Genomic DNA, 27,496 nt, shown 5'->3' with positions numbered 1-27,496 from the left:
GTTTGCCTCATTTTTGGTGCTTCAAATACCATTTCTTCGAATGTGGTTTCTTCTTAAAGTTTATATAAAAAAAGTAGTAACATAATTAATTTTTCCTGTTCACTAGCAAATTATTATGACGGCGACCTGCACATTGTTCCACAGTCAACACACACTAAGAGTTCACTGCCGACTGACTACGGTCAAAGACGACTCCAGCGTCAAAGACATTTCACACAACACATAAGCTTCCACTTGTAACTAGTTTCTTTGATATTCTTCGTCACATCTACTAATATTAATCAATATGCTGTCACTCTCAAAAATATAAGTAAATTAGCATAAAATAAGGCAAATTACAATTCACAAACAAATATTCTGACAAAAATATAAGAAAACATATACAATTTGGTATCGACAAATCCGGTAGAAAATAACACATCTCCCAGATCCATTACAAGAGCCAGACTTTTTTATTTTAAAACCTATTTGCAGTGGTGTGACTCAAAAGATGGACAATGTAGAATTTGCTCACTTATGTATTCCACGTTATTTCCTTAGACGTTATTGTGAAGCATGGTTATCTAATTTAGTAATGCCTCTATGCATTTTTCAAAACACGTTCCATATATAACTAATGGAACATACATTTATAATAGAGGGAAACATTCCACGTAGGAAAAATATATCCAAAAACAAAGATGATGTGACTTACCAAATGAAAGTGCTGGCAGGTCGACAGACACACAAACAAACACAAACATACACACAAAATTCAAGCTTTCGCAACAAACTGTTGCCTCATCAGGAAAGAGGGAAGGAGAGGGAAAGACGAAAGGATGTGGGTTTTAAGGGAGAGGGTAAGGAGTCATTCCAATCCCGGGAGCGGAAAGACTTACCTTAGGGGGAAAAAAGGACGGGTATACACTCGCGCACACACACACATATCCATCCACTCATATACAGACACAAGCATGTTGAATTGCAGTTCTTTTTAGTTTCACCAGTGTCACTATATAATACATTCATTCTGTTGAGAATAATTATACCCAAGTGCTTTAATATTCTATAATGCGTGGTTTGTGTACATACTTTGTGGATTGGTGGTATTTACTCAATCTGTACACTGCAAGTTCCTGTGTGTCAGTATCCATGCCCTATAGTTCAGTGCTTTATTATTCTAAAATTATGCTGTCCGTAAGTTTTCTATAGATACTGTAATTTGAACCTTACCCTGCACACTTGCTCCAACTCCTCTCCCCTGCTTGGCCTGTATACTGCATTATCCAGCTGCCTGTACTCCTCTCACGTTTTTGCCACACCCAACATAAACTCTCCAGGAATCATACATGTTTAAAGCAAATTGTAAATTGTTAGGTGTAAGTGGGATTCAGTGTTTAAAAACTTGCTCACCTGCACCACTTCCCATCAAAATTTCCACTTCTGTGATATTACAGAGGAGAGAAGAAACTTTAAGCCTTTGTAAGTGAAAGGTTCTTAGAACCAAAGTAATGCATAATGCTCTCAATTGGAGTTGTGTTGCACCTTGCACTTGGAAGGAATTTCCAAGGACCGAGTTAAAACCTGACGTTCTCAATCCACATTAAGTCTCACCTCATGATCTTCATTAGTTTCTTGAGACTGCACAGTCCTCAGTCTTTTAGCCATTCTTATTGTTGTTTTCTAGGCATTTTTATTCATAAACAAAATAAAATTAAAATGAAATGATTAGGCACCCACATCACAAAGCAAGCTTACTAAATTCATTTTTCCTAGCAAGGATTGCAAATAAAACATACTGTTCAAAGCAGTGTCTTTAAGCTTTTAATACGCAAAGCAAAATCAGTAAATCTGTATATCCTAGCCAAGTAAATTAAACATTGGATTGTATCTGTAAAGATAAGATAGCAGCACTTAATTCTGTCACTGATGTGAATGTCTGAAATGTCAGAACTACTTAACTGAGCAGACGATTTTAGATAAAACTTTAATCTCGGTATCTTGTTTTGGTTGGATGTATGGAACAGGTCTTTCCTATATGTCTATTGTAGGGGTATGAGCTATGAGGCAGGATTTGGGAGTAGGGGTGAAGTAAAGGTGGACAAGGATAGTGCATAGGTTGGGTAGGTGGCTGAATACCACTGTGGGAGGAGGAGGGAGGAGGATATTTCTTATTTTAGGACATGATGAGATGTTGTTGAAACCCTGGTGGAGAAAGTGATTCAGTTGCTCCACTCCTGGGTTTTACTGAATCACAAGAGGAGTGCACTTTTGTGGCTGGGCAATGAGAATGTGGGGGAGAGTAAGTGACTGATGTGACAAGACACTGGAGATCTATTTCTGGGCTAGGATGGCAGGGTGATTCTGATCTTTGAAGGCCTTGCCGAGATATTTGGCATATTTGGAGAGAGGCAGCTCACCACTAAAGATGTGATGATGAGGAGTGGCCAGGCTATATAGAAAGGACTTGTGCTGGGCATTCCACAAGAAGAAGAAAGGACTTGGTGTGGAACGGGTGGCAGCTGTTGAAGTGGAGGTATTGTTGGTCGTCGGTAAGTTTGATGTAGACGGAGGTACTGATGAAGCCATCGTTGAAGTGAATGTCGACATTGGGAAGGATGGCTTGTTGGTCTGAGGAGGAATAGATGAAGCAAATGGAGCAGGTGTTGATGTTCTGCATGTTGGAAATCCAGGAGGACAGCATACGTTATTTTCAGTGAGAGAGAATCCCAACAATTAGTAATAAAATGATATTTATTAAATATGAAGAAGTACTCAACTTAAGTAGTTCTTCTTCTTGTGAAATGCCCAGCACAATTATTACGAGTCCTCTGAAATATTAAAGTCCTGTCACTGTGCCGTGAGTGATGCCTACATAGTGTCGAGGGCTGGCCTATGATGCGTAGAGAACCTAAGTCTCAGATGTGATGGACAAACACTGCATCTTGTAGACTTGACGGTAACTGGAGGCTGTACATGACTCAGCCCATTGAAGAGAACTCTACCGTAGATCAGTGTTCCGGTATTTAACAAGGCATCAATCTATCACTATAGACACATGTGATGTCCATGGTTTGGCAGCTGTGTGCGGCCCCTGGCAGACCTAGGTGTAGTTTGTTTTGCCAACCTATACAGCTGCTGCGTTCTGAGTGTTTCCAAACTATACAGCTGCTGCGTTATGAGTGCTTTCAGTGTGACTTATCAATTGTGGTGCGCTACTCTCTGGTGTCCTGAGTACCATCACCACATTCCACACTCCCCAAATCAACGCACCGTTGTTGGAGAACTGCACGGAGAACGGTGGAAGGGAGGTTTGGGGGAGGGGAGGCACTGCCACTGGGCAGCAGAACTATGGTGGATGGTGCCCACCAGCCTGCACCCTGGCATTTACCTTGTGAGCTTGAGGAAACATCTGCTGGGAAACTGTTGGCAGGGCACATGCCCAGGGCAAGTCTTCAGGCGTCAGTGGTGGTTCTTGCAGGTAGTCGACGATGGAGATGACATCAGCGCATCCGCGCATCCAGGTCCTTGGGGGTCGGGTCGTCCAGTGACAGCTGGTCCACGTCCATGAGAGCTGGCATTGGGGAATATTGTGCTGCTGACAAAGGCTGCTCGAGGAGATGCCATGAAGTCAGAGGGCAGCCCGAAGGCCGACTGAGTAGTGTGCTGTAGCCCGAAAACAGTGAAAGGAAATCTCCCGGCAGAATCACCATAATCATCATAAGAGCGGGACCTCAATTGGTTCTGTTGCTGATGACAGATGCGACCAGAATCCGACGTGACGTTGTAATGTGCTCGACAATGAATGGTGACCACAGTCCCCAGTTTCCAGGCATGTTGCTATGTGTATTTCTGGAAGTATACTTTGTGAGACACTGTGATTTTTGTCTGAAATAGTTGAGGAGATGGCACTGTTTGAGGATGCCATAAGCTCAAAATAGTAGCATGAGGACGTCCATGTAGAAGTTCTGTTGGAGGTTTACCACTAGAAGGCAGAAAGTGATAAATACTGAGAACAATGTTCCTGGCAGAGCTTTGTCATCTGCATCTGAAACGTTCATACGAAGGGTTCGGCTTCCCTATTGTTTTATGGTGAAAAAGGCACCATTGTGTAATACTTGATTCCATTGAGGGAACAGAATGGCAAAATTCTGCAGAAACAAATTGAGTCCATCGTTGGGAACAATCACTTTTGTTAATCCCTCTAAACAGAAAGTGGTCCACAACGCCCGAATGGTGCTTGTTGATGTTATTGGGGGCTTAAGGACACAGAATTGAAATCTACTGTATGCATCCACTACAATCAGACACTTGTATTTCAGAATGGTCACAAAAGTCAATATGAATATGTTCTCATGGACAGTAGGATGAGGCCAACTGAAATACTGTTGCCGAGGCACTGCATGATTCTCAGAATACGCACAACAGTGTGGAGTGATGCATTCAATCTCCTTATCATGTCCACACCAAGTACAATGTTGATGAGCAAACTGTTTGGTCTTGACCAAACACCGAAGTCCCATATAGAGTTGACATAAAACAGAAGCTTGACACTCACAAGGAACTAGGACTTGGGTATGCGTGTTCGGTGAGTGAACCAGAATAACATCCTGCTGTATTGAAAAAACTAAAACAGTAAAAACATTTCTGAAGCTGTTCAAGTAAGCCTCAGGTGATGTTCCTGTAATTAAAATTGCATCCAGATATGTGGCACAACATGGAACGTAACACAATAGTTGTTATAAGTAGTTTTGAAATAACGCAGGAGCAGAAAAGCTGCTGAACGGTAAACGTTTATAATGAAAGAGGCTGTGCTATCTGGAGGCAAGCATCTTTAAGATCAGTATTGGAGAAAGATGTGCTAGATTGAGTTTTATCAATGAGGTCTTCAGGTAAAGGCAAAGGAAAAGTGTCAGGTGTGGTCTGGGCCTTTCCAGTGGATTTGAAATCCACTAAAATTCTAATGTCTCCATTAGGTTTGGTTATTACAATGAAAGATGACGCCCACTGACTTCACGTAATAGGCTTCAAAACAGCAGTGCTTTACGAGCAACGTAGCTCTGTTGCAACTTTGTTACGAAGTGCATGAGGCACAGGGCGTGCCCTACAAAACTTTGGATGTGCGTCTGGGTAAAGAGTAATATGTACAGCATAATCTTTTGCGCACCCCAATAAACAAATTTGAAATTCATCACAGAAGGCGTTAACACCAGTAAAAGATGCATGAGAAGCCAGGTGTGGCACATTTTACTGTGTATTTTCAGTCCAAAGAGTTCAAAAGGATCCAAACCAAAAATGTTCTGGCTCAAAGCTGAACGAAGGACAGTAAATGGCACAGATTTTGTGATGGTGTTATAAGTAGCATTTAAGACATACATTCCTAAAATGTCAAGTTTAGCACCATCATAAGTCATCGCACAGGTATTTGAAGGAAGCAATGCGGACTGCCAAGCAATTAGTAAATATTTTGATTCAGTAATGTAACAGATTCACCTGTGTTCAGTTGAAATTGCACATTGTGCTGACCAATCTTCAGAGAAGTGAACAATTTATTTGAACTTCTAGCAACTTTTGATCAGGTCTGAGCAGGTTTTGCTTTATTAGCAGTAGCAGATACAGGTGCAGATTTATGATGTCTGCATTGACTTTACATTTTGGTGGCACAAATAACATTATATATATACGCACATTCAGCTTGCTGTCTTCATGCTGAAGCCCTTTGTAAACTTAGCTTTTGAGAACAAACTTGCTGTACATGACCAGGTTTGTTACAGAAAAAACTTAACAGTGACTGTATGAGGACAAAGTTTACATTCATGGCAGATAAAGCATTATGGGCCTGATTTTAGTTTATTTCCTGCAGATGCATGTAATGACTGTTCGTGCTTGAGTAAGCGCATCTCTTGTTTACGAAAACACTATTACTATGCCAACCCCCAGGAGCATGGCTAACCACACTTGCTGGCACCTTGTTTGTTTGCCATGGCATTTTGTCGACAGCAGCAATTAAAGGAAATGGGATGTCAGTATTTGCTGAATCACAAGTCACCCATGATTCAAGAATTTGCACAACATCTGACAGGATTATATTCCGCTGCTGCAATATTTTAGAATGGATTCTTTCATCAGGAATGTTCTGAGTTATTACGTCACAGAGCATTTCATCAGCAAATGATTTTCCACATGAACAGTCAATATTGAAATTTCTAGTAAGACCTCATAGCTCAGTAAGCCAATTCTTGTATATTTGGTGTGGTTGTTTGATACATCAAAAGAATTGGAATTGAGTAACAGCAACATGAATTTTGCTGTCATAGTAATCCGTCAGAGATATAATAATCTGCTCTTATGTGCACTTCTCCAGGTCAGACTCAGGAAAAAGTTTGACAAGGAGACTGAAGGTCTTCTTGCAACCCAGCTTAGATAAAGCTATTGACAATCCTCATGTTTGATACTGTAGGCCGCAAAGTGCTGCTGTAGTTGCTGCTGGTAAATTTTCCAGTCTTCTACCTTCTAGTCATAACTATGAAGGGTGGCACGGTGATTTTATTGCCTTGTCCCTCTTGTCTAAGCAGCAGTGTTTGATGAGCAGCCATGAGCTGCGTCATCTGTTGTGACTGAGCCAGAATAATTCATGTAAGTTCATGTTTTTGTTAGGCATCGAGGTAAATAACGAATTACACAAATATATATATATGATAAATAAGAAATACTGTTAAATTAAGTTTTGTGTTTGCCTTTCCGAAGCAGAAAATTGCCCTCATGCACAGTAAATTATTATACACAAGCATTACATTCTGCCCCCCTACCGCAGTCAGCTGGCCAGTGTAGAGAAATTGGGGTCTCAAACAAAAATTACCGTCTGCACCACTTTGTTGGGGTGGTGTAGGTTATCTTCAGTCAGAAAAATTCCCAACAATCTTTAATAAAATGATATTTATTAAAATGAAGAAATACTTAAGTATTGCTTCTTCTTATGAAATATAAAATATTAAAGTCCTCTCACAGTGCCTCTGAGTGATGCCTACGTAGCGTCTAAAGCTTGTCTTACAATGCCTATAGAGCCAGAGTTTCGGAGACGATGGACAGACTCTGCATCTTGTAGACTCGATGGTAACTGGAGACTGTACACGACTAGGTGCACTGAAGAGAACTCCTCCATACTTCATTGTTCTGTTATTTAACGAGGCATTGACCAATCACTGTCCACACACATGACGCCCATGGGTTGGTAGTTGTGGCTCCTGGCAGACCTCAGTGTAGCTAGTACTACCAATCTATGAAGCTGCTGTGCTTCTTGTGTTTTGAGCATGGCTTATCAATGGTGGTGCGGTACTTTCTGGAGTAATGAGTATCGTCACCACAATAGAGGGATGTGGATAGGATGCCCTCACCCTCAGTCCAGATTATAATGTCATCAGTGTACCAGAACCAGGTTACGGGTTTGGGATTTTTGATGGTTATGAAGGATTTCTCTAGATCAGGGTTAGCAACAGCATGCAAAACTTCATGCATTCATGTCGCACGTGTGCGGTCCAGAATGCAACACATGTTGATAGAATTCAGTACATATCGGCTTCATTATGTTTTTGTCTCTTCTCGGAACTACCAGGTACGGCGTAACAGTTGATTTAGCTGTGTGATATGACACTTTGTTCCAGCATTTGGTGTCGCATTTTTCGCATGGCATGGCTTTCTTCAGTTTTGCTGAACCTTAGCATTAGTGTTGCTTATCCCTAGCTGTTCACTAATGCTATAAAAGAAGTTCAAAGGTTCAGTGGTTGCTGGTCAAAAGAGGCAGTCTAGTGATCTATCATCACTAGCCTTTAAAAGTGAATAGAAGTCACAGAATTTTTTTTGAACAGAAGATTCAGAATTCTCAATATCTATCACCAAATTGCACATTTAATGGGCCCACAAGTTTACTATGGGATGCCATTACAACATCACCCAAAAAGAATTTAAATATTTAGTTGACAATGAGAAGGCAAAAATATTATAATGATCAACAGACAATTTGTATGAGATAAATTGTTTTGTGAACTTCATGCTAAATTTGCACACATGGGGCATGTGTTGAAATTGGTACTAGAAATAGCAAATTTTCTGAAGTCATTTGCACTATTACACCATAAGTTTCAAAAGTTTCTGATAGAGACCGAACGAGGTGGCACAGTAGTTAGCATACTGGACTTGCATTCAAAAGGACGGTGGTTCAAATCCGTGTCCGATCATCCAGATTTAGGTTTTCCATGATTTCACTAAATTGCTCGAGGGAAATCCCGGGATGGTTTCTTTCAAAGGGCACAGCTGATTTCCTTCCCAACACATGAAACTATCTGAGGTTTTGCTCCACCTCAAATGAATTGGATGTCAACAGGATGTTAAACCAAAATCTTCCCATTTTATACCCTCCTGGAAATGGAAAAAAGAACACATTGACACCGGTGTGTCAGACCCACCATACTTGCTCCGGACACTGCGAGAGGGCTGTACAAGCAATGATCACACGCACGGCACAGCGGACACACCAGGAACCGCGGTGTTGGCCGTCGAATGGCGCTAGCTGCGCAGCATTTGTGCACCGCCGCCGTCAGTGTCAGCCAGTTTGCCGTGGCATACGGAGCTCCATCGCAGTCTTTAACACTGGTAGCATGCCGCGACAGCGTGGACATGAACCGTATGTGCAGTTGACGGACTTTGAGTGAGGGCGTATAGTGGGCATGCGGGAGGCCGGGTGGACGTACCGCCGAATTGCTCAACACGTGGGGCGTGAGGTCTCCACAGTACATCGATGTTGTCGCCAGTGGTCGGCGGAAGGTGCACGTGCCCGTCGACCTGGGACCGGACCGCAGCGACGCACGGATGCACGCCAAGACCGTAGGATCCTACGCAGTGCCGTAGGGGACCGCACCGCCACTTCCCAGCAAATTAGGGACACTGTTGCTGCTGGGGTATCGGCGAGGACCATTCGCAACCGTCTCCATGAAGCTGGGCTACGGTCCCGCACACCGTTAGGCCGTCTTCCGCTCACGCCCCAACATCGTGCAGCCCGCCTCCAGTGGTGTCGCGACAGGCGTGAATGGAGGGACGAATGGAGACGTGTCGTCTTCAGCGATGAGAGTCGCTTCTGCCTTGGTGCCAATGATGGTCGTATGCGTGTTTGGCACCGTGCAGGTGAGCGCCACAATCAGGACTGCATACGACTGATGCACACAGGGCCAACACCCGGCATCATGGTGTGGGGAGCGATCTCCTACACTGGCCGGACACCACTGGTGATCGTCGAGGGGACACTGAATAGTGCACGGTACATCCAAACAGTCATCGAACCCATCGTTCTACCATTCCTAGACCGGCAAGGGAACTTGCTGTTCCAACAGGACAATGCACGTCCGCATGTATCCCGTGCCACCCAACGTGCTCTAGAAGGTGTAAGTCAACTACCCCGGCCAGCAAGATCTCCGGATCTGTCCCCCATTGAGCATGTTTGGGACTGGATGAAGCTTCGTCTCACGCAGTCTGCACGTCCAGCACGAACGCTGGTCCAACTGAGGCGCCAGGTGGAAATGGCATGGCAAGCCGTTCCACAGGACTACATCCAGCATCTCTACGATCGTCTCCATGGGAGAATAGCAGCCTGCATTGCTGTGAAAGGTGGATATACACTGTACTAGTGCCGACATTGTGCATGCTCTGTTGCCTGTGTCTATGTGCCTGTGGTTCTGATGTGACTTACCAAATGAAAGTGCTGGCAGGTTGACAGACACACAAACGAACACAAACATACACACAAAATTCAAGCTTTCGCAACAAACTGTTGTCTCATCAGGAAAGAGGGAAGGAGAGGGAAAGACGAAAGGATGTGGGTTTTAAGGGAGAAGGCAAGGAGTCATTCCAATCCCGGGAGCGGAAAGACTTACCTTAGGGGGAAAAAAGGATGGGTATACACTCGCACACACACACATATCCATCCACACATATACAGACACAAGCGGACATCTCACAAGCAGACATATTTAAAGACCTGGCCCAAATGAGCTCACTCTCTCTTGTTGCTGGCTCCCAGCCTGACAACATGTCTTTTCCCTACTCTCTTACATTCCACTTGACACTTTAGCTGAACAGCCTCCTTCAGACGTTTGCTGCCTTCTCTCGCGGGGGGGGGGCACCTTATTTATTCCTGAACCAGCAATAAACCTTACACTGTATCTAACAGATTTCTGTGTTCTTTAAAACTTATCCCTCCTGGATGCTGCCCACTCATCATCCTGATACCTCCCATCCTGTACAAAGGGAAACATCATTGGGTTGTGAGATGGTAGGGAAGCAGAAGCTGACAATTATATGTGACGTTGAACAAACATAACGTTAACCTCTGTGTTTACAATTTTATGCAGTCTTCTTTGTATGGTATGTACTGATACTGAAAAGTAAGGACACCCTCCTGATGACGAAACTCTCAGTCCTTCTGCATTAAAAAGGGAGAACATTTGTGCTTCACTGATTAAAGAGGCTTAACGTAAATTTGGATTCACCATGCAGTTATCTGTTCAAATTTAGATCTGTACAGTTATTTGAACTGAAGGTTGGCAAGCTGCATTTAATTTTCCCTTCTCAATTTTTGTAATTCTGGTGTTCCATGCAGTGGTTGTGATGATAAAGTGGCATAGTGAACATTGGAAGAAGACCTTTTTGTCACAGCTTATAAGAGATGTGCAGCTAGAAACATTTTCATTTATGATGATACTGATATCTTTTATAATTTACTTCACTAAGAAGCATATTCTGTTCAGAAAGGAAAAAAGTCGAGAAAGTAAAAAAAGCAAAGAAAGAGTGATAGCCTTGTTGTATGTTAATAGTTGCAGTAATGAAAAATTACTACCTTTAAATACGTGAAAATTTGAAACTCCCAGATGTTTTAAAATCACTGCAGTGCACTTTTAATTTTAATAATAATACCTGGATGACTGATTAAATATGTATGAAGTTTTCTATACCCAGATCGGAATAACAAAGTGATTGATGTCCAGCTGTTAACAGGGCTGCTTCCACAGCAGCAGCCAATCACAGGACACAGTTGGTCACACCTCCTGTTCTGTTCACCATTGTCAAATCTCTCTGCTACTACACATAGCGACTACTGTAGCCAGTTGTACACAAAGCTTGTGGCTGATAATGTAAACAATTGTGGTTCATTTTGGTGCATGCTTTGTTCCTCTGTCCGGCGAGTTAATTTTTGCACTCCAGAATGTCTGAAGCTTGTAGTGGAAGTGTGCTAGAAAGTGTGGCTGCGATCTACTTATGTTTCCCATGGTCAGGCAGGTGAGTTTGTGTGTTTGGTGCGAGAATATTTTGAGTAAGAGAGAGACAATGGTGCAACTCTATTGCCTCTGAGGAAGGTAGTCAAAAGAAATGCAGACACCTTGAAGATACATGAAAATACTGTCGTCAAAATTTGTAAGGTGAAATACTGTGCAGACAGGGAAGAGTCTGGTTCATCCTAATTGCAGACACCTGGAAAGACGAAGACAGAATCACGTGTAACAAACTTGGACTCTTTTCAATGAGATGCTTTTCATCACCATGTATATGGGTATTACAAGAGAAAAGAACATCCAACTATTAAAAAATTGTGTTACTCATTGCGAGGCGAAGTTATTCAGTGGCAGCAAAATCTCTTTTTTTAATTGTCAGAGTCCTTAGCTTTTGCTATAAAAAAATTAATGAATGGAAAATTATAATGGAGAGAGTCGACATCATATCGTCGTGTTGTTGGTTTTTAAGAACTACAGTTAAAGTGCCATTTGAAGGCATTGTGTGGCTCGATGAAATGTGGATCAATGCTGGTCATTCTATTAGAGAAGACTGGACAGATGGACAGATGATAGCATACATGGAAGTTCTGCTGTTCCGGTTGGAAAGGGCACAATAATTATTGTCTTGGCTGCTGGAACTGCATCTGGTTTCATACCTAACTGTCTCCTCATTTACAAATCAAGGAAAACAAATGACTGCCACGAGAAGATGAAACATGATAGTTTTCTGGATTAGTACAAGGGGCAGCTACTGGAAAACTTAAATTGGCTACCTGTCATTGTAATGGATAATGCCTCATACCACTCAGTTATTAAAGATAAAGCTCCAGTGATGGCAACAAAAAAATACGACACTGTTGAGTGGTCAAAATTCAGCAACATGAAAATTCAGGATGATTTATGTAAGCGAGGCTCATGGAAATAGTAAAGAAAAATAAGTCATAGTTTCAACAATATGTTGTGGACAAGGTAGGTAAAGAATGCGGCTACAGGGGACCACTGCCGCTTTAATGCCATCAAAATGATTTGATCACAAATTAAAAATTACGTGGCAGCAAGTAACTGTGGCAGAAATTCAAAGACTTAGACGGGGAGTAGTGGCACAAATAATGCCAGAGAAGTGAAGAAATATTGAATGCCACACAGAAATGGTTGTTAAAGAAGCTAGTAAAAGCGAAGCGACTGCCGAGAATAACATAGAAAATATAATTATGTCCTTGGGCAATTTCAGTGGCTCGACTATGGACCAGAGCTCAGATAACGACAGTGCCAAGGAAGAAAGTGATTTTGAACTAAGTGGCATTTACCCTTTGGCTTAATTTGTTTTTATTTTTGTGTTTGTATTTCATATTTTTGACTGAATGGTGTGTACTGCTGTTGCACAACAAATCTCCTCTCATCACTAAGGAATACTCCTCTGCACAAGTATGACACTCTGCATGCTCGCTACAGTGTTTGGTAAGTACTCAGGCAGTTTATTTTATTTTAATGTTGTTAGTTATTGTTTGTATCCATTTTAACACCCCTTATGTACTGAATATGAAAACTGAACATGATTCGTTCTGATTATAGTGAAAACAGTGCTCTTCCTGTTGCTTTTGTTGAGATATGCCAATAATAGCAACATGATATCATTTTATACAAAGGAGCACATATGTTAAGCCACAAGGATAGGAAGTCAATACCGCTCATTAAAAGGCGCCGTGAGAAGGTAATCCAGAAAGAAACCACACAGCTGTTGCTGCTACAGCCATAATGCATCCGCATGCACTGGCAAACCGGCAACGTCGCCTCTTCCATGCTCAATTGTGCTTTGCTGTCAATGACTTTGTCATTCTAATCCTTGTGTAGGAGCTTTGATGCCAAGATGGGTGTTGCAGAAAGAAAGACCATTCTTATTATTGATAGGAGCTCCCTACACCCAAATTTAATGGTGTTACTGAGGAATACTGATGTTCGGTTTGTTTCTGATGAATGCACGTCATCTAAAACCTCTAGATCTGGGCATACTTCATCCTGTGAAACCTCAATACAGTGTAGAAGCTGTAGAAAGAACAATTTCATTACTTGAAAGAAAGGATGTAATGAGAATGAACATTTTACAAACTATAAATGTGTGTGTTCCTACCTGAAATGCTGGAACCCAATGGACTGTGTTGAACTGTTCATCAGGTGCTGGCTTTTGGTTAGCATCACTTACTGGAAAAGGAGATAGTAATTTCCATCAAGAAGAATGGAATGTTGTCACTGATATTCCAGCAAGTCTGAATTTCAGGGCTTTGTTTGATTATGGCATCCTGACTTTTGCGCATCAGGTAGATGTACGTGATTGTGTGACAAGAACCGAGCAGGACTGGATAAAGGTTGAGGGGATGAGGAGGACGAGAATTGTGAAGAAGAAAAAGAAGAAGAAGAAGATTATTATTATTATTATTATTATTATTATTATTCACATACACGAAGTTTTGTTGCAGTTGTTAGAAACTAGTTTTCCTCCTCCATTGCAGATGAGTAGGTGCTGGCCAGCTAGAGCAATATCTCTTGCCAGTACATTATGTTGTGGAACCAAACTATTTCCCCCCCCCCCCCCCCCCACTCTCTATAAAAAATAAAGAACAATAATTAAGGATTTTTCCATCCCATGTAATCATATTATTTATTCCATTAGTTGAATAAACAATTTCTTCTTCTTCCTGAATGCTGCCTTTAAACTGAGACACCAACTGACTTTAAAATAATGCCTATTGAGTTAGTGAAAAGTATGTGGTAATAATACATTCAGATGACAAAAGTCATGGGGTAACGATACGCACATATGCAGATGGTGTTAGTATAGCGAACACAAGGTATAAAAGAGCAGTGCATTGGCAGAACTGTTATAGTATTCAAGTCATTCATGTCAAAGGATTTCCACTATGATTATGGCTGCACGACAGCTATTAACAGACTTTGAACGCATAATGATAGTTGGAACTAGATGCTTGGGACATTCCATTACAGAAATTGTTGGGGAATTAAGTATTCCGAGATCCACAGTGTCAAGAGTGTGCCGAGAATACCAGCTTTCAGGCATTACCTCTCACCGTGGACAATGCAGAGGCCAACAGCCTTCACTTAATGACCAAGAGCAATGGTGTTTGTGTAGAGTTGTCAGCACTAATAGACAAGCAGCATTGCATGAAATAACTGCAGAATTCATTGTGGAACATATGATGAATTTCCATTAGGACAGTGCAGCAAAATTCAGAATTAATGAGTTATGGCAGAACACAACTGATGCAAATGCCTTTGCCAACAGCAGGACATCACCTGCAGTGCCTCTTCTGGTTGGACCCTAGACAAATGGAAAACCATGGCCTTGTCAGATGGGTCCCAATTTCAGCTGGTAAGAGCTGACGGTAGCAGCATTAGTGGCAGAACAACAGAGAAAATCTGGAATACATTTCACATAAATTTTCTCAGATGTTTAGGACAGGTGGTAGGTACAGAGCATCGAGTGACATTATACTAAGTGCACTATCCAAAAATTACCTCGAGCAATTAAACAGAGAACCGACTCGTGGAGATAACATCTTGGACCTACTGATAACAAACAGACCCGAACTTTTCGACTCTGTAAGCGCAGAACAGGGAATCAGTGATCATAAGGCCGTTGCAGCATCCCTGAATATGGAAATGAATAGGAATATAAAAAAGGGAGGAAGGTTTATCTGTTTAGCGAGAGTAATAGAAGGCAGATTTCAGACTACCTAACAGATCAAAACGAAAATTTCTGTTCCGACACTGACAATGTTGAGTGTTTATGGAAAAAGTTCAAGGCAATCGTAAAATGCGTTTTAGACAGGTACGTGCCGAGTAAAACTGTGAGGGACAGGAAAAACCCACCGTGGTTCAACAACAAAGTTAGGAAACTACTGCGAAAGCAAAGAGAGCTTCACTGCAAGTTTAAACACAGCCAAAACCTCTCAGACAAACAGAAGCTAAATGATGTCAAAGTTAGCATAAGGAGGGCTATGCGTGAAGCGTTCAGTGAATTCGAAAGTAAAATTCTATGTACCGACTTGACAGAAAATGCTAGGAAGTTCTGGTCTTACATCCTAGGAAGTTCTGGTCTTACGTTAAATCAGTAAGTGGCTCGAAACAGCATATCCAGACACTCCGGGATGATGATGGCATTGAAACAGAGGATGACACGCGTAAAGCTGAAATACTAAACACCTTTTTCCAAAGCTGTTTCACAGAGGAAGACCGCACTGCAGTTCCTTCTCTAAATCTTCGCACAAACGAAAAAATAGCTGATATCGAAATAAGTGTCCAAGGAATAGAAAAGCAACTGGAATCACTCAGCAGAGGAAAGTCCACTGGACCTGATGGGATACCAGTTCGATTCTACACGGAGTACGCGAAAGAACTTGCCCCCTTCTAACAGCCATGTACCGCAAGTCTCTAGAGGACCGCAAGTCTCTAGAGGAACGGAATGTTCCAAATGATTGGAAAAGAGCACAGGTAGTCCCAGTCTTCAAGAAGGGTCGTCGAGCAGATGCGCAAAACTATAGACCTATATCTGTGACGTTGATCTGTTGTAGAATTTTAGAACATGTTTTTTGCTCGCGTATCATGTCGTTTCTGGAAACCCAGAATCTACTCTGTAGGAATCAACATGGATTCCAGAAACAGCGATCGTGTGAGACCCAACTCACTTTATTTGTTCATGAGACCCAGAAAATATTAGATACAGACTCCCAGGTAGATGCTATTTTCCTTGACTTCCAGAAGGCGTTCGATACAGTTCCGCACTGTCGCCTGATAAACAAAGTAAGACCCTACGGAATATCAGACCAGCTGTGTGGCTGGATTGAAGAGTTTTCAGCAAACAGAACACAGCATGTTGTTCTCAATGGAGAGACGTCTACAGACGTTAAAGTAACCTCTGGCGTGCCACAGGGGAGTGTTATGGGGCCATTGCTTTTCACAATATATGTAAATGACCTAGTAGATAGTGTCGGAAGTTCCATGCGGCTTTTCGCAGATGATGCTGTAGTATACAGAGAAGTTGCAGCATTAAAAAATTGTAGCGAAATGCAGGAAGATCTGCAGCAGATAGGCATTTGGTGCAGGGAGTGGCAACTGACCCTTAACATAGACAAATATAATGTATTGCGAATACATAGAAAGAAGGATCCTTTATTGTATGATTATATGATAGCGGAACAAACACTGGTAGCAGTTACTTCTGTAAAATATCTGGGAGTATGCATGCGGAATGATTTGAAGTGGAATGATCATATAAAATTAATTGTTGGTAACGCAGGTACCAGGTTGAGATTCATTGGGAGAGTCCTTGGAAAATGTAGTCCATCAACAAAGGAGGTGGCTTACAATACACTCGTTCGACCTATACTTGAGTATTGCTCATCAGTGTGGGATCCGTACCAGATCGGGTTGATGGAGGAAATAGAGAAGATCCAAAGAAGAGCGGCACGTTTCATCACAGGGTTATTTCGTAAGCATGATAGCGTTACGGAGATGTTTAGCAAACTCAAGTGGCAGACTCTGCAAGAGAGGTGCTCTACATCGCGGTGTAGCTTGCTGTCCAGGTTTTGAGAGGGTGCGTTTCTGGATGAGGTATCTAATATATTGCTTCCCCCTACTTATACCTCCCGAGGAGATCACGAAAGTAAAATTAGAGAGATTTGAGTGCGCACGGAGGCTTTCCGGCAGTTGTTCTTCCCGCGAACCATACGCGACTGGAACAGGAAACGGAGGTAATGACAGTGGCATGTAAAGTGCCCTCCGCCACACACCGTTGGGTGGCTTGCGGAGTATAAATGTAGATGTAGATGTAGATCAAGTGCAGTGCGGACCCCATGAAGTCATGGACTTAAGTTGTCAACAAGGCCCTGAGCAAGCTGGTGGTGGCTCCAAATCGATGGGGGCTGTGTTTACATGGAATTGACTGGGTCCTCTGGTATAATTGAATCAATCAATGACTGCACATGATTACGCTCACATTTGTAGCCATTCTTGACTTAGAATTCCCAAACAACAGTGGCATTTTTATGGATGACAATACACCATATCACCAGGCCACAGTTGTTCACATTCGGTTTCAAGAATGTTGTGGACAGTTCAAGCAAATGGTTTGCGTATCCAGATCACCTGACGTGAGTCCCATCGAACATTTATGGGACATAACTGAGAGGTCAGTTTGTGCACAAAATCCTGCACTGGGAACACTTTCACAATTATGGATGGCTATAGAGGCAGCATGGCTCAATGTTTCTGCAGGGGACTTCCAACAATTTGTCGAGTCCATGCCACATTGAGTTGTTGCACTATGCTGGGCAGACGAATGTCCGACACAATGTTAAGAGGTATCCCATGACTTTTTTCACCTCACTGCATACACTAGCATGCAAAACTTTAGGACAATTGTGTGATGTGTCACAGCCCAGTAATATAGCGTGCTGAAACTTGGACTTATATAGAAACAACTGCTACAGTATAGTACAGAAGGTAAGTGATAGAAATACACAATGAGATCAACTGAGGTAACACTTTTATTCAAACGCAGTAATTACACTGTGATTTATGATGGTCCACTGGACATTACAAAAGGTGAGACATTGTTCTTAATAGGGTGTGTGATAACCGGTGACAGCAATGCGTGCTCTGCAACATGCTAGCATGTTGGATTCAAGGTTGGTATGGAGTTACTGTGGTAGGGAGTTTCATTCCTCCACCAGCAATGTTACTGGATGGTCATTGGTGCATGTGGGTGTGCTGAAATATGTCTCCCCAATACATGCTATACGTGCTCATTGGATTTAAGTTGGTGGAATGGGCAGGCCAGTCCATTTGCCAAATATTTTAATGTTCCAAGAGCTGCTGCTCCTGCGCCGTTCAATGCAGTCTCACATTGTCGACAATAAAAATGGAGTCGCAAATGCACTCCTGAAAGGATGCAGATGGGGAAGGAATACAGTGTCACAAGAATATTGACTGGCAAGTGTTCCATGTTCAAAGATTTGGAGGTCAGTAAGCCCATGCAGCATTGTGTCTTTCTGCACCATAACACCTGGGCTGCCAGAATGATCGTGTTCAATCACATCCCTGGATGCATTACATATTCCCACCTTTCCTCACATGAGAGTACATGATTCGGTGAATGGACTGGCCTGTTTGTTCTCCCTTTGAGATCATGTGGAATGTGTTGAGGAGACGTACTAGAACATGTTCACATGTATCAACAACCAACCAGCAGTTGTCAGTTGAGCTAGTAGAGGAATGGAACGCCCTACCACAAGAGCTCCTTACCAACCTTGCACCCACCATGGGAACATGCTGCAGAGCATGTTGCCCACACTGATTACATGACCTATTAAAAACTGTGACCGACCTTTTGTAATGTCCAGGAAACCATGAAAAATTCAGTGTCTTCAGTGTTACTACTGTCTTCAAACAGAACTGTCATTTATGTTTGCTACATTACATATGTCATTCATTTACCTTTTATACTTTACTGTAGCAGTTCTTTTTGTGTGTGGTCCAAGTTTCACTGAGCTGTATTACTTGCAGTGACTCGTCATGCAAAATTTACATTTGTCCATAAGTTTTGCACACCAGTATGTATTTTAGGATTTCTGAGAGCGAAGTTTAAGATAGTGTTTAAAGAGAGCCAAGAAACCTCAAATTCTGATTATGGTTCACTTTATCAGTATACTGGAACTAAATCCCCATATAAAGAAATTTTACAGTTAAGGAAAAGGTATTTGGGTCTCCAGAAACTTGTAAAAAAGTGGCTGTACCTTGTACTGCGACTTCCACTGCTGACATCTGTAATTGCACTGTTTAAGACATGGTTTATCCTCATAGCACTGTTTACTAATTTTGCCATGCCAAAAATACTCAAAACATTTAACAACGTTGTGAGTAATTTCATCCTTAACATTTGTGTTCATACTCATGTTCCCACTCCAGTAAAGATTATGTTAATTTTGGGAGCTGAGGATGCATCCAAGACTTCAGTTACCAAATGGTGAGTGGCTTGCACATAAAATTATTAATATTTGATCGATGTCGAACTTTGTCAGTTCAGTGGCTGACATTTCAAAATCTTTATGACATATCTAAAAAACTTGACAGTGTCCCATTCCTGATATAAATGCATGACCCCCCACCCATTATGGCAGTTCTGCAATAACACCTTACCCTTTCATATAATGAGACCAGTAGATTCTGCATTTCTGTGTGTCTACACCAGTGCTCTGCAATGCCTATCATGACACTACTCAAAGACTGTATGTAATTCCATGGGTTTCTGTCTTGGGATCCTCAGCCAGTATTTGTTTAACGATTTACTTGATGTTTTACCAGCACAAGTGGCTGGCATCATCAAAAGTTCACCCTCCATTGCTGGTAGCGGACAAGAGTCGAGCCCACAGCCAGAGATTATATGTATCTGTTGCACTAACATCTGGTGGTTTGTCGGTGGTCATTATTGCTGTGGTTCTCCCATTGCTACCTTTAATGGGGATCTGCTGCAGTATGGGAATCTTTTATCTGTTTACCTTGAGGCTTTCTTCTTTCTTGTAGAAGATACTGTCACGTTTGATGAAATTGACCACATAATAAAATACACTGACATGGAGGTTCTCACTGTGGAGAAGAGCTACTGTGGCCGTTTGCTCAGGAAGCTGTGGTAATGTACAAATATAACAATGGATTCAGGAAGAAAGAAGAAAGCCTCAAGGTAAATGGATGATGAATTTTCATGCTTCAGCAAACTATTGTTGCAGATAGCAAGGGGAGAACTACAGCAGCAATGACAAGGGACAAGACACCAATGTTGGTGCAACAGATACACAAAATCTCCGGCCGTGGGCTAGACTTAAGTCTGTCACAACAACAGACAGTGAACCTTCAACAATACCAGCCTCTTGTGGTGTCAAAATGTTGGGAAAATTGCTAAAAAACATCAGCCAAAGATTCTGAGACATAAGCCTGCAGACAGTACTTTGACAAGTGACGACGAAAGCTTAAGACACTTTTTAGGCAGGGGAACCAATTGTCATGATCTGTCGTCTAAAAACAAAACAAAAAAGGCTTAATTCTCGTATCATTCTCCTTCATATAACACAGCTATTGGAACGTGTGTCCCCATCCACATCTCTGTACTCTTATTAATTAGCATCACCAACCTTACCATGCAGCTCTATTGAGTGCAGGCAATCTGTACTGAAACCCCGATATTCCCAACCTGCACTGTGCACCCAGTTGGCGGTCATCGGCACTACATCCAGTGCCGCATTAAAGTGCAGTACAGCAACGTTTGTTAAGGCAGATTGTGGTGCTAGAACACTCTATCATGTGCATGTATGTGCTTCCATTTATATTGTATACCAGGTGCACATGCAAGCTCCAGCAGCCTGTCTCTTGAATGGCTTACCCTTGTAATGTGAATAATTTCTAAGTCATTCTGTACAAGCTCTTCATATTTCAGCATTCAGACTGAAAACTGTTCTGTCATGAACACCAGAATGCATTTCCCACTTTTTCTGTTCTCTTTATAAATAAAAAAAAATTAGTTTTATTGATATTCAGATTTTTATTTGTTCACAAGGTTCTCCAGTATCCATCACACGATATATTAAAAATATAATTGTATCCCATGGGAAGTTTTACGAGCTTTTTAATTGATGCACGCAGTCATTAGCATTAAGCTGTCTCAGAAATGTAAAAGCAACCAAAAATAAAGTTAAGCAACCAAAAATAAAGTTTGAGGTTGAGATGTGTGACCCAAGTGATTTTCTTTCCTCTTTCTCATTTTTTCAGGTGATGCAAAAGGCTGTTTATGTACAATCATCATTGTACGTTACATCAGCATGAAACTATTTTCTCGACAGAAGATTAACCATGGAAAGGTCAGCCACAGTGGTTGAAGTAAAGTGATGATGTGAAGATTTTCGAGTCTGGATAAGGCACTCCGCATTGAGGACTGGATTTGTGCTACAATATCATTTTCTGTTGTTATGTACTGTTTGCACTACAGAACACTGTGAGCTTTTGATATTCCTCCCCCCCTCCCCCCCCCCCTCCCCAAAAAGAAAAAAAAGGCAAACTGCTTGAGAAATGTGACACATATGAATAATGGATAACAGGTGTAAAACAAGCAGAAGAGGAGCAAAATAGATGGTTAATTGCACATGAAGGAAAATCTGGTTTAGGAATTTGATTAACAAGAACTAAGCTATTTTGCACCATTAAAACACTCGCACTACTGTCCTGTTATCTTACAATTATTATTTCTTGACCTTTTAGAACTTCCTTCATCTAGCATTGTCTGTATTTTTGTCCTCTCGACCTTTTTTAGAAAAAAAAATATTTAATAGATAGGATTTTTAAGAAAAAGACTAAAGAGTCTTTACTACCGTAAAATGGGGTGACTTTGTGACAAGTTTTGCATGTTTTCACTCGTACACTGATCAATTTTTAACATAAACTGAAACGGATGGCATCATAAGATAGCTACAACCTTCCTTTACAAGATTATGTCTTCAAAAAATTTGTATCTTTTTTATGAACGACTATATAAAGGGAAAACTCTGTCACAAAGTCACCCCACCCTGTGGGGTGACTTTGTGACAACATTGTTTTTGGGTTACAAAGTATGGGAAAAAAATAATGTCACAATTTTGACCAATCAAAAAGTATATTTAATCAATGTACATGTGTTTGATGCTTTGGTAGAGCTACATCATTTTTACAAGTGATGAAAAAGGAGCTCCCTAATCTAGATTTTTCACCTCAAAGAACCCTCGCTTTCCTACCGGTCTTGGGGGGTCGATAGTGTACAAAACTTCTTCTTTGGAGTACAGAATAGCATCTTCTTTAGTAGGCCACTTCCAGAACATCTTGGTCCTCTCCATAACGCTGACAATGTAGCCCTCTTGTTTTTCTTCAGTCACCCTTCCTGGAAAAAGTTTCCCTTCAAAGTTCACCACTACAAAATCATCCACTTTGAAAACGTTTTTTTCAGGAGCCATGCTGTCGATTCCCAAAACGTCTTTATCATTTGGAATCACTTTTGTGGGAGACATTTCAGGTTCTGAATCCTCCAAACAGCTGAAAGATTCATCCAGCACGTCGGGGTCACTGGGATCTTCATCCGTCCAGTTCCTCTCTCTGCTGTTGTCTTCATCTGAAGAGCTTTCTTCAGACATCTCACCTGCCAGTACAGCCTTTTCCTTGGATCCGCTGGGTCTGGAGGAAGTGCTGGCTTTTGTGTTCTTCCCTTTCGGCTGTTCCGCCCTACTGGCTTCGATTTCGGCACTGGAGATACTTCTGCCTGCTGGAACAATGAGCCTTCTCCTTTTCTTGGGGGCCCGGCATCCTGTAACCTCTTCTCTCTTCTTCTGCAGTTCTTCTATGAAGATCTCACCAACCACTCCTGATAAGGACTGTAGGCTCTCTTCCAAGACGGCCTTCGGGAGTCTTTGGAGGACTTCCATTTTGTTAAGCGGAAAAATCCCAGTCTTCCTAAATCCTGACTGGAGATTTTTTATGATGTTCTCCTGCAGCTTGTCCATCATTTTCTTTAACAGACCAGGCAGTTCATCTTTTGGAACTGATGTGCACCGGCTACCAGATGTCGATTGCTTCCAATCTGACAAAATTTCACGCCAAATCAGTTTTAGAACTCTGAATATGGCAACATCTAGCGGTTGCAGTAGATGTGTCGCATTTGGTGGGAGTGCGATAAATTTTATCCCATACTTTTCGCAGAGTCGAATAACCTCTAGGTTAATATGCGAACTCAAATTATCGCCAATAAGAACTTTTTGGCCATCTTGTTGTTTCAGTATGGGGAGCATAAGATTGATGAACCAGTCCTCAAACACTTGGTGATCAAACCATCCAGATTTAGTATGATTGTAGCGGGCTCCTTCAGGTCCATTTTCGGTCCAGGTCGACCACATGTTCTCGGCCTTGTAATTTACGTATAGTGGAGCCAACTGTCCTGCGGCGTTCCCACAGACCATAATCGAAGTACACGCTTTGGAACAATTTTGTATCCGCTCTGGATATTTTGCTCCTCTTCTGACCAACACTTTTTTGCTTCCCGGATCGTCCTGGACGTTCGTTTTGTCGTAATTCCAAATTTTTTCTGGCGGAATACCCTCTAACTCCTTCTCTAAATGCTCAAAATATGAGTCAATCACTTCAGTATCAGTCGCAGCTCTTGCATATGTGATATTTTTGGCGACACGTTCGGAGAGAACATACTTATGCCGCTTCATAAATGACATGGCCCACTCTCTCCCAGGAAAGTTTCCATTTCCAAACACGGGAACTTTTCTTCCGGTTCGATCTAGATATGATTTGACGACACAGCGCAAATCAAGTAATGTCATTGGGAAACCATAAGATGCCATTGCAATGGAATGAGCAACGAATGTATCCTCTTCTTCTTTTGTAAAAATAGGTTGACCCCCATGCTGTCTTTTAGGTTTGACTGTCTCTGAGTTTGAGGTGGTCGAACGTTTTATCTCTTTGGTTTTGTTCCACAATGTGTTTCGATGAATATTGAACCTAAAAGCAGAGAAAAAGAACGTATAAAACATATATACCAGTATGGTATAATTCAGAAAAAAATACCATACCTTTTAAAAGATGTTTAATAGAAAAAATGCCAAAAATATCAGAATTTTACGAAGGTAGGTTTAAAATTTGCATAAATGCTTCCTTTACAAATGCCAGAAGTTGCAAATTGGTGTAAAAACCCGTTTTATGACAGTAAAGTTTGTAACAAAATAAAGGAATGTAGGTAACTTCCTGGTGTAGATAGCTGTATTTTGCTCCCTATTCAAGCAGAAGGATTTGCTTAAAAACGCCAAACAGATGGTCATCAAACGTCTATTTTAGCCTTACAGTATCCAATAAAACGTTTACTTCCTGTGTGACAGTGTATGAAAAATTAAAGAACTGCCACTAACCTTTCAGATGCTGCTCGCAGGGTCATTTTCTTTGTTAAAACCAATTTAACGGCTTTATCTAACGTCTCTGGAGAGTAATTTCTATAGGCTCTTGCACCCAACTTCCTTTTATAAGACCTCATCTTCTTTTCAGTGCTTGAAAGACAAAAAAACGTGATAAAATATAACCTAAAACCATGGTGGGGTGACTTTGTGACAAGTTGGGGTGTCACAAAGTTTTTGTCTCATATGTTCAACAAACATGGCTTGATTTAATCGATATTCTACAATAATTTGCCCAACATATTAACAAACAAATGTACATACCTGTTTTAGTTGCGTCCTTAACATAAACGTTTTCACAATATAAAGTTTCCCTCGTTTTACGAAAACGTAAATAACAGCGTTTCTAAGCAACGGCGTCGGAAGGAACTATGCGTGTGCAGAAGCTTCACCCTGCTGCCGCTACGTGGCGTGGCATGTCTGACAAACGAAATGCGTGGTTCAGCTCTTTCCTGAGACGAGCGGTCGCGGCGCGAGATTTAAAATACGAAAACTCGATCCCTTGTCACAAAGTCACCCCACCAGTCACAAAGTCGCCCCATTTTACGGTACTTATTGTTTTTGTTCTTTCTTCCTCTGTTGTGTATCTCTTTCAGTTTTTAACTGTATCTCACAAATATATTAAGGAAGCATCTTTCTCCTTATGCTGTGTAGCCTAAGTTCTAAACTTTTAACATTTACATGTGGAGTTGTTATAAGAAGTAAGAACCGTTAAATGGAAGTCCATTTTCCCACATAGTATTTGTGTCCTAATTCAGAATAGGCATAAACGGTTTTAAGAGATCAGTTATCACACAACAGTACATGGGATGTTGAGCTTTTGTGACATTCACGAGAAGTGCTTATTCAAAAGAATGCTGTCAGTAGTGCATTCAGCCATAATGTTCTTTGTTGAAATTGTAATAGATATGCGCATTGACTCAAAAATTGAAAAACTATAAATATTGGAAGCACTTCAGCACATTTCCAAAATGATGTAAAACTCCATACGTATAACTTGCTTCAGCGACACTGAGTGGTGTTCAGTGATGGATAGAGTTTACCCTGAAACAGAAAAACAAAACATGTTTCTGTGTGCAACATCGTTTCACCAAGGTCTGCAACATTGTTTCACCAAAGTCTGCAACATGTTGGCAACAATGTTTGCTGTTTGTATCCCCATCTACACTAGCGACAAACATTTTTACATATGTGTTCATGTCATCTCCTATGCTGAACTGGCAGCAACATTCCACATCGTGTATTCACACCAAGAGCTATGCTGTGGCAAAGTGAAGAGGATGAATAAATGATACAAGGGTTGGAACTTTAATAGTGGTAACTATTTATTTACAGCTCGTACAAAATAGATATGTGTTTCAAAGTTTTACTGACCTTCAAAGTAGTTCCCAGCATTGTGTATAACCCATTGCCAGTGATGTGGAAGTCGTAGGATACTCTTAGCGGTGCCCTGCAAAATGATGGTGAGGTCCTGCAGATAGTGTCATCACTTCTGTCTCTAAGCTGGTCGTAGGTTGCGTTCCAAAAATGAACAGCATAGAGAAGTGATGACACTTTCTGCAAGACCTGACCATCATTTTGCAGGACAGTGCTCAAGCACATACAGTGCAAACTGTTACTGATTTGTTTGACTGATGAGGCTGCTAATTGCTATACTACCTACTGCACTCCCCTGACTTAAGCCCTTGTAAGTTGAACTCGATTTCTAAACTGAAGGAAGCACTTCACGGCATTTGCTTCAGAACTACTACAAATTCGTCGGGCAATAGACCGTGCCACTCGAACTGTCAACACAACTGGCACTGCTAAGAGTTTCCTACAACTTCCACATTGCTGGCAACGGGTTATACACAATGCTGGTGACTACTTTGAATGTCAGTAAAACTTTGAAACACATATCGATTTTGTATGAGCTATAAATAAATAGTTTCCACTATTAATGTTCCAACCCTCGTATGTGGTGTTGTGTAGCTAACACTCAGCAAAATAAGCGAATGACGGAAAAACACATGATTGGTGGACAGAAGCATTGTAGAAGGCAGGACGCAGGGATGACATGCACAAGCTGAATTTGGAGAACAGATCTGCTTTTCATAACTTCACTAGGAGGTTGACATCTGATTTTGGAATTCTAATGAATATTATAGGGCCACTTCTTTCAAAGGAAGACACAATGTCTGAAAAGCAACTCCTGTGAAACAAAGATTTGCTGCTACTCTTCCTTTTTGGCAGCAATAAAGTCCTATCAAAACCTTGCATATTTATTCCCATTTAAAACCCTGCCATACCTCAAACAATGGGTTCTCAAGGCTGGAATATCACAATATTAAGAAAAGATAAATTGCTACTCACTGTAAAGATGACTCGTTGAGTTGCAGACAAGCACAATGAGAAGTCTCTTACAGATTTAGCTTTTGGCCAAAACAGTCTTCACAAAAGAAGACACACATTCACACAAACAGGCACACTTCACACACACTTGATGGTCAGCTCCAGTAGTTCAGACCAAAATGTCATATCTTAAATAGTTCCTGGAATTTGTCAAGCTGTGGTTGAAGGATTATGTAAACGTAATTCAGTTATGTAATAGCACTGAAACATGTGTTTCATTGATAATAGATTTATTTTTAAACATTTAGATTAAAATTATTCCAAATCATTATCATTTTCAACAAACAATTTCTTCCATCCCATTGTCACTGGCTGTCCCAACAAATATGACAGGAGTCTGTAGTTGATGATTCCCTTAACTTATCCATGTTCTCTACTGACTCCTCCCTTCTACACAAATTCACTTGTGCCTTGGTGACTATGTCATATATTTTTTAAATTATTATTTTTGTGTGTGTGTGGGGGGGGGGGGGTAGCTCATGTAAATTCCTGGCAACAGACTTCCCAGAGTGACTGATTGCATCGCGCTCCCACTGTTGTGTGGCTGCAGAACACCCTGCAATATTCCTGTTACCACACCTCTACCCTCTCACCCATTTTTGTGGAGGGTCTTACATGCCAGTTCGTCCGGACTCTTTTTTCAGTTGTGTCTCTTGTTTCATTTGGTTCCTGAATACAATCCAGGGACCATAAATAATTGGAAACAAACCACTTTAGTTTATACCAAGATTCTGTACCACTGTCAGATTTCTTGGTCTCTTCAATTTTTCT

General features: G+C 41.4%; 2 protein-coding genes across 2 annotated transcripts in view; one reads left to right on the top strand and one right to left on the bottom strand.

Annotated features, from left to right (window-relative positions):
* LOC126251537 (nuclear pore complex protein DDB_G0274915-like) overlaps window positions 1–21,391 on the top strand; it is an 86,652-nt gene extending 65,261 nt beyond the window's left edge. Inside the window, exon 5 of the mRNA XM_049952045.1 lies at window positions 21,132–21,391. The gene's annotated coding sequence lies outside the window, so the exon portion shown is untranslated. The remainder of the gene's footprint in view (window positions 1–21,131) is intronic.
* On the bottom strand, window positions 3,442–24,883 carry LOC126252143 (uncharacterized). Its single transcript, XM_049953010.1, has 3 exons — window positions 24,293–24,883; window positions 22,127–23,888; window positions 3,442–3,645 (listed from the first exon to the last, which is right to left on the bottom strand). The coding sequence occupies exons 1-3, from the start codon at window positions 24,412–24,414 to the stop codon at window positions 3,442–3,444; spliced, it is 2,088 nt and encodes a 695-aa protein (XP_049808967.1). The 5' UTR covers window positions 24,415–24,883.
* Between the last annotated feature and the right edge of the window lie 2,613 nt (window positions 24,884–27,496).

Source organism: Schistocerca nitens, chromosome 4 (assembly GCF_023898315.1).
Source record: "Schistocerca nitens isolate TAMUIC-IGC-003100 chromosome 4, iqSchNite1.1, whole genome shotgun sequence".
NCBI lineage: Eukaryota > Metazoa > Arthropoda > Insecta > Orthoptera > Acrididae > Schistocerca > Schistocerca nitens.
The sequence above is the reverse complement of the archived record's forward strand: the minus strand, read 5'-3'. Positions and strand labels throughout refer to the sequence as shown.